A 7,500-nucleotide genomic window follows, 5' to 3' on the forward strand; every position below is an offset into this window, starting at 1 on the left:
AGTGACTTTTTCTTGACTTTCGTCTTGTTTCTGTTTTTTTGGCATTTTCTTTCGGAGACCTGGTTTGGGCAAGGACAACGACGACGGCTACGAGAACGTTGTCTAAAAATATTATTTCCCGTTAATGCAATAATTTAGCAATTACTCCAAGTCGTTCGGCATGGAAAGCGTGTATCAACATTCCAGGAATAAAATTGGTATAACGGAGTGATTAGATCAAAATTTGTTGTTGCTCCGGGTCCTACACATAACATCAAATTTGGTGATTTCTCCTTGTTGTCAGGACTAGAACAGCAAATAAATGTACCAAAATGTAGAGAAACGCACGTGCGGGGCGTGGGAAGCCATTGTTTTTGTTCTTTACTGCGCCTTTCAATAACCTGCGGACTCTTAGGGCGCGTTCGATTTATCCTATTCTGGAATAAGAATTATACGTGGAGTGATGATTAAAACGGTATGTTTGACGCGTTTCGAAGCAGCAAGGATAACAAAAATATGTTTAAAGTAGCATTTTAGCAGCTATTTGACAATTTTAATGTGAATCTCCCTAACAACGAAGGATTTCTATATAACTTATACTCCATGTATTCCTATTCCGGAATACGGTCAATCGAACGTACCCTAAATTCAAAGGTCAACCGACAAATGCGTTTTTCGCTATCGTCAATCAAATGTTCGGCGGCTCCTCCCAGCTTCCGACTATGTTGACTGAACTGGGCTCAACGATGTGATTTGATTACTGCGCGCTCGGAAGCTAGGAGGAGCCGCCGAACATGCATTTGATTGACGGTAGCGAAAAACGCATTTGTCGGTTGACGTTTGAATTAAAGAGTCCACATGTCCTATTGTTTGGTGGCGTTTTCGTAGACATCGACGAGTGTCCTTGCGTAAGCTCCCTTGTTTCACCACCTGACCCCTAGTGGGGAAACGAACAAGCGCTTGCAGGGTTCTTGCATTACGATTTCAATAAAAAAAATTGCTCGTCTTCCTTGAGAGGAGACAAACGTAGGTCTGATTTTTTTTCATTTCAAATTACTTTCCCAGGAAGCTTACTAACCTTACAAAGCGACTAGCACTGAGAGGCCTCTTTTGTGGAAAGCTGCATGATAACACATCTTAGTTTCCTTCTTAATTAAGTACTGTGCCACCGGCAAGAATTTAATAATGACACTACTTCGGCGAACAATAAGTAAAAGCTTTTGTAAAGCAGCGTGAAAACAAATTTAGCAAAAAAAACGCAGATCACCTTATTTTTTATATGCATTCAAAATCAATAACTTACACATACCTTCAGTTTGTTATTGTCCGTGTCAAGTAACTTTAATACCTTGGGAACGACAAAGGTAAACGTTTAATTAAGCGGATATTCTTTATTCATACCAAAAAATTAACACACTACTCCAGTGATGAATTACAATAATTTGAACAAAACTTTTAAAATGTTTGTTTCAGAAGCAATTATGCCTTTCTAGTTTCGCCTCATGTGCATTTCACGTGTCCAAACTGTCTGCGATCAAGCCGAATTTTGTAGGACTAAGTATTTCCTCATTTTGCTGTTTCCAGAGCACTGAATGAATTTCTTTAAATTATTGAAGTTTCAAGGTTATATTTTTTAAGCGCAAGGGCTCTACTGATTGAGGAGTCTATAAATTACATCATTTAAATCATGCGGTAGTTGGCTTTTGATGCAGCGAGAAATGAAAATGGGAAAGGTAAGCCAACAACATGCACAGCCTGGCCGCAGGTGACGTAGTGAGCTCTTCCACTTTCTCGCGTTTGTGACGATGTCAGTATATTTGCCCGCTTCCTAAATATCCAGTTAAATGATGTTCAGGCTGTCCAAGAGGTAGAATTGAAAGTCAAATTTAATCCCGCTTACAATACCGATGATGAATTGTGCATCTCTTTGTTTCCCGGTCAATCGAGCCTCAAGTAGTTGAGTCATTGTGTTGCGGCAATAAACACAGTGTGCGCATTGAAAATCATCGAAATAAGGTATATCACGCTGTGAGCCGCGGGTAAAAGGGGGGTTGGCGTTCAAAACACTAATTACGTAATTCAGCTAATGTACAGGCAGACACGACAGGCCTTATAACGTTATCCTTAATCCATGATATTCATCACCCTGCGAGCAGAGCCTCCTTTTGAAAATCGAGCAAGCAAAAGAAAGACTCTGCTAGCAGGGTGGATATTCATACGACTACTATCCTAACGCAATCTAATCTACAGTTTAGGGTCTTGAGTTTTTGGAAAGATTAATTAATCCAACACTTTTCGAAGAAAAATTTCTTTTGATGATATGCATCTAACAATTTGCAGTTTTGGCACTTGTCTCTGTTGACCTTGCCATTTTATTAGGGCGAGATGCTGGACTGATAGACTGGCAGCCTTAACAAGGCTTTCGAGGACGGTTGCACCGTTTGTTTTGTGTTTCCGCGTCATGTAATAAAATTAAAAGGAAAACAAATTGACCTTTACCTTCTTTATGATTTAATAGCCAGACTAATGCTAAAGTGGTTATTCTCTAATTGTACAAACTGAGAGGTCATCGTGGGTTGCCTTGGTTAAATTAATGGAGGTTAAAATTACAGTAATTGAAAAGAGAAAAAATATTTCGGTACTTCGACAAAGGGCCCATTGTCATGGTAGCTCCATAATAACGACTGAATAACCAGTTGTCAAATGAACATCAACTCAATCAAAAGTTATTGAGTATTGAGCTGATTGAGTTTGCAATTTATGATCGCAGGTAACTGGATCCTTCGCTTGCTTCGAGCGAACCATTCCGCGGGGCATCAAATTAGAGAGGAACAAGAAATTGGACTTTCCAAGCTAAGGCAATAAACTATACTAACAATAGAGAACATCATTTTGTAATCTGACTTGAAAAACATCAGTTTCGAGAGCAGGAATCAACGGCTCAAGAGATTCCCATTCAGTTAAAAAAACTACGATTTTCATTATCACACAGAAAAGTAAACTAAACTTTGAGTTTATGTTGACAATTACGGCGATCAACCTTTACTTAAGTTAAGTGACCCACACAATTAAGTATTACACTCTTACCTCTATCGTTTCACTCCATGATAAAAGTTTATTCCTGTGAAAACATTTGGCGGTAGTTCTGAGTTCACTTAAGGAATCTTTCATTGATCCTTCATCGAATCCACGAAGAAGATCCATAAGTTCGCTAAATTCAAGATCTTTGTTAGTTTCGGCTTTGCCGTCCTTGGAAGACAATTCTGACATTGAGTCTCTCTCTTCGCAAGTACAAAGGCAGTTTCTCTCGAGGACTTCAGATTTCTTTTTCGGAAGCACGACTTTAATTGTCACAATTTTTTCTTTCTGGAGCTTCTCGCCGAGAGGACTTTGTCGTTTTGTTGGAGACCTCGGGGCTTTTACTTCAACTGGTTGTTCATCCTTCCGTTTGAGAATACGCGTTTTTGTCTCTACTTTAAGTCGTGGAATTCGAGAGCTGATCGCGTCAAACTCGTCAGGAGAAGAAAATCTTGCGCCTACAACTTCTAAGTGTTTAAATTCCCATTGAGAAACGGTACAAGCCATTTTTGAGGAAACTAATGCCACAGCATTATTTCTTAGCAACTACAAACCGCGCAAAACACAAAGTGGAGTTAAGTCTCCGACCTTCTCAACTCATCACGTCTCGTATTTCCTCTTTATCTCAGCTATCGATATCTCACAAACATTGGATGCAAAATAAGCGTGTAAATAAAGGATGTAAATATTGCTCAATTCTGCGATGAAGCTGAAATCCGCGTTCACTTGAATCACAATAGGGTTAGAAGTTGCAAAATCACTCGCGCGAGTAATTAGTCGCTAATCGACCACGCAGTTGTCAAGTTCGACTTCGTAATGCCACGCTGTCAACGAAAATTACGTCTCCTTATGATGTCACGGAAGGAGCAAATTAAAATTGACCTAAATAACGCAGGGAAGGCACGTCATGTAGTGAAATTTTGTTCCGTCCGTCAAGCTTGAAGTAACCTGCAAGATGAGAGTCTCTTTTTGGCTTTTTTTTTTTTTTAAGCGTTCTCTCTTGCGACCTGCTGATAACCTATTGAAGTTAATTCTTTCTAGTTGTGAATGGAATCACGAGCCCGAAAGTATACTGCCCAAGTTCTGTATTTTAGTCGACGGAGAAAAAAAGACTAATCCATTACTAAAATAATTTCTTTCTCTCACACGTACATGTAATAATCATTTATGATTCGTTCTTTTACAAATATTATTCGCTTCCTTTGCCCTCATCGCGCGCGAGGGAGGGCCGCACTGGGAAATGTTGGCCCGATGTCGTGGTCAATATTCCCCAGTAGGGTCCAGAGCAAGTTTTCTATCATTTGGCATGGTTTCTTTGAGCGATTGGACACTTGTCCGTTTGCTGAATGTTCGTAATCTTCGACTTGAATCAGCGAACTTTGAACGGTAACCTTTTTACACGTAAAAGTAAATTCCGCTTGCTATTATCGTACTTTTGTGATGAAAAATAAATAAATTCCGCTTTTTGAAGACTTTTTGTGTTATCCGGCTCAACTTGAATTTCCCGGGAGAGAGAAAAAACGTTTCCATGGTAATGGTTAGTGCTGTAAGATCGCTACCAAAAACCAGGCAAGCAGAGTGCTCCATTTAGCCTGAGAATTGCTTGCCATATAATAATTCATGATATTTTCTATGTTATCGTCTTCAAGTTCGAAGTTCGCCCTTTCTGTCACTGTACATTTCTATTACACCGTTGGTGGAAATACTTTGACGAGGAAGGAGAAGATTAGCAGGCTACTGGCCGTTTACTGCCTACACTATGTCTAGTTCAGTTTTTCCCATTTGCTGAGTGTATAGTCAGCTGGTTTTTATCTGTTTGTACTCCCGCAATTCGAGCGTTTCGAGCAAGCATCAACATCGGAAACGGAAGCGATTTTATAGTCTTCAGAGCATCAGTTAGTAAGGAACAAAACATTGCCAAAAGTCAAAGACCGTTGCATAACTGAGGGAGAAAATATCGTAAAAATCAAATTTCGATCATCCTCAAGAATTAACTGTATCCCGCAGCCTTGTTTATGTGGACCCTGGACATTGGCACTAGCTTGTTTCAGGGGCACCCAACGTCAATTTTCGGAACATTTCTTGTAAACTTTCTGGCTTGCCTGCCTGTCCTAGGATTTCTGAACATCTAAAACATGGTATAATTCCCTATTTTTAACGGATTTTTACCCTAAAAAGGTCACCTAGAATGTTCGGGAGCCTTTTTTCTGGCTGAAATTTTCGAAAACCGTTTTGATCCCTATAATTTTCGGATCACTAGACTTTCAGCTAGGGAATCCGAACAGATGAAAATTTTTGGGGGATAAAAATATGCCTATATCTACCGTTTAAATACTAAAATACGTTTAATAATGCTATGTTTAAGTAGTTTTGAACTATATTCTCGTTGGGTACCTCTGTTGTTTGACTTGTTTTGTTTTTGAAAAATTTTCGCGGGAGTTCTTTAAAATCGTTTTGATTGGTCCACGTGGAAACGTACATCCGAGTAACGCATAGACGTCATACGCATTTATCACCTTGCAGTAATAAAATGGCTGCGAGATTTGGAACGGTAGTTTTGCTATTGGTAGTGCTTGTAGTCGCCTGTATTTTTGCCAATAAGGTAGATGAGGAAGAAACGTGTAGGCGATATGGTAATGGACAAGTCTACCCAGAAAAAACAACGATTTCTGAACATGCAGTTCATTGGAGCAAAGCTCAGAGTAAGTATAACTGTAAATTCAGGCGGAACAAAGACACGTGTTATTCTTTTTTTAAGCCAGAGAAACATCTTGAAAAGAGGCAATAATACGGTACAATTTTCTTGACATATTGGCTTGCAGCAAAGTATCAGGTAAAATATATTTATCCTGATGTTATTTCGATTCGAATGATTTATTTTCGACAAATCTAACATTTTACAACAAATTAGCCTTGCGTGATAAATAATTTCCTCAGCGTAATTGTGTGGTCTTTTGATATTGCTGAATTTACACGCGCGCAGTTGCTTTTAAAGAAGGAAGTTGCACATAAAAGATTTCAAAGTCTATTTTAGGTTGTTTATTCCACGAAGTACTTATAATCAAAGCTCTCCGCCGGGAATTGATGTTCGCTTTAATGCGTTAATCACTGAATCGGAACAGATGAAATATACCATTGCGGTCTTTGTTGGTGAGACGTGCAATATTCAGTTCTAAAATAGGCCAGACTGATTTAGTTTTATAGTGCAGTCAACTCGCGATTGATAAATAGATGGAATGGCTTGGCTGAAGAAAAGACTCCCTAAACGCTCGGAAATTAGGTTCCCAAATATCGCCTTTATGCACATCTGTTCGTACGTGAGTTGCGTTACTTTTAACCTCACGCAATACTGTACATGCCTACATTTCGGTAGTGACGATTGCCAGAAGAGAAAGATTAGCCTTAAAAAAATATAGCTTTCGACTGGAGACCATAGAAAACGCAATCTGGAAATGCTTTATATAACATGAAGGCAAAAAATCCAAACCGACACATTTTGAGAGGAAAATGTATCCCACATGTTTTCTCTGCGGATAAGAAGAGATAGGCAATTGCTGGAGATATATCTGCAATGGCAGGCTGCTCTGTATATACAGGCATGGATAAAGGAAGATATCAGTGTGTGGTTGAAGGTTAACATATGTCCTTTTATAAGAAATGAAGTAAAGTAAGTAGCAAATAAACTTTCCCATTATTTCTAACCAGCTGGGAATACAATATCAACGCTTTGTAGGGATGTTGATTTCGATCATACTGCCTCCTTTTTATAATCAACGTACCTTTGTAATTTCATGAAAATTCTGAGGCTTTTGACAAAGATAGGGAGGCCAGGATGATTTTTGCATTTGCCAGTAAAATTATCTCTCATTTAATTCTGAACAGTCTCTAAGCCTGCACCACATTGGGAAGGAACAGCAGTTGTAAATGGAGAGTTTAAAGAACTAAAATTAGAAGATTTTAAGGGTGAGTTGTCAAAACTGAAAGACATTGGATTAAGTCACTTGCAATCTGTGGAAGTTAATCTCAGATCAACAAAATTTTGGCAGTGGATAATTTTCCTGAAGCAATAATCAAGCAATTTGCAGCTTCTCCTTCTAAAATAGATGATACTTAATTTTTTGGAAGAAATAAGTATCCTCTTATCTCTTTTTTCTTCCAGTCACATGACCCCTTTAATCCAGGTGGTTATGTTTCTGAGCACTCCCCTCCCACACCAGGGTCTTTGTTTCTCTTCCACTGCCCCCACCCCACCTGGCCAACAAAGAGTTCCAAAGCAGAGGCAGCCTTCACCCTTTTTATGCCTTTGAAGACAGGGTGGGGTTTGATTTATTATTTATTTATTTATTTATTTATTTATTTATTTATTAAGTTCTTAAGTGGGCAAAACATGTGGTAAATATAATTCCAGAACTTTTGTCCGGAAAGAAAAGAGATATGGTGTCT

At 38.9% G+C, this 7,500-nt stretch overlaps 2 protein-coding genes across 2 annotated transcripts in view; one reads left to right on the forward strand and one right to left on the reverse strand.

Moving 5' to 3' along the window:
* The window catches only part of LOC137996660 (uncharacterized), a 19,484-nt gene extending 15,423 nt beyond the window's left edge, over nucleotides 1-4,061 (reverse strand). Inside the window, exons 1-2 of the mRNA XM_068842179.1 lie at nucleotides 3,067-4,061; nucleotides 1,289-1,327 (exon numbers count right to left, since the gene is read on the reverse strand). Coding sequence (XP_068698280.1) covers nucleotides 1,289-1,327; nucleotides 3,067-3,564 — 537 coding nt within the window. The 5' untranslated portion in view covers nucleotides 3,565-4,061. The remainder of the gene's footprint in view (nucleotides 1-1,288; nucleotides 1,328-3,066) is intronic.
* Nucleotides 4,062-5,555: 1,494 nt separating this feature from the next.
* Nucleotides 5,556-7,500, forward strand: part of LOC137996661 (peroxiredoxin 2-like) — a 7,606-nt gene continuing 5,661 nt past the window's right edge. Inside the window, exons 1-2 of the mRNA XM_068842180.1 lie at nucleotides 5,556-5,759; nucleotides 6,940-7,020. Of these exons, the coding sequence (XP_068698281.1) occupies nucleotides 5,588-5,759; nucleotides 6,940-7,020 (253 nt within the window). The 5' untranslated portion in view covers nucleotides 5,556-5,587. The remainder of the gene's footprint in view (nucleotides 5,760-6,939; nucleotides 7,021-7,500) is intronic.

The sequence above is a fragment of the Montipora foliosa genome, chromosome 3, assembly GCF_036669935.1.
Source record: "Montipora foliosa isolate CH-2021 chromosome 3, ASM3666993v2, whole genome shotgun sequence".
Lineage (NCBI taxonomy): Eukaryota > Metazoa > Cnidaria > Anthozoa > Scleractinia > Acroporidae > Montipora > Montipora foliosa.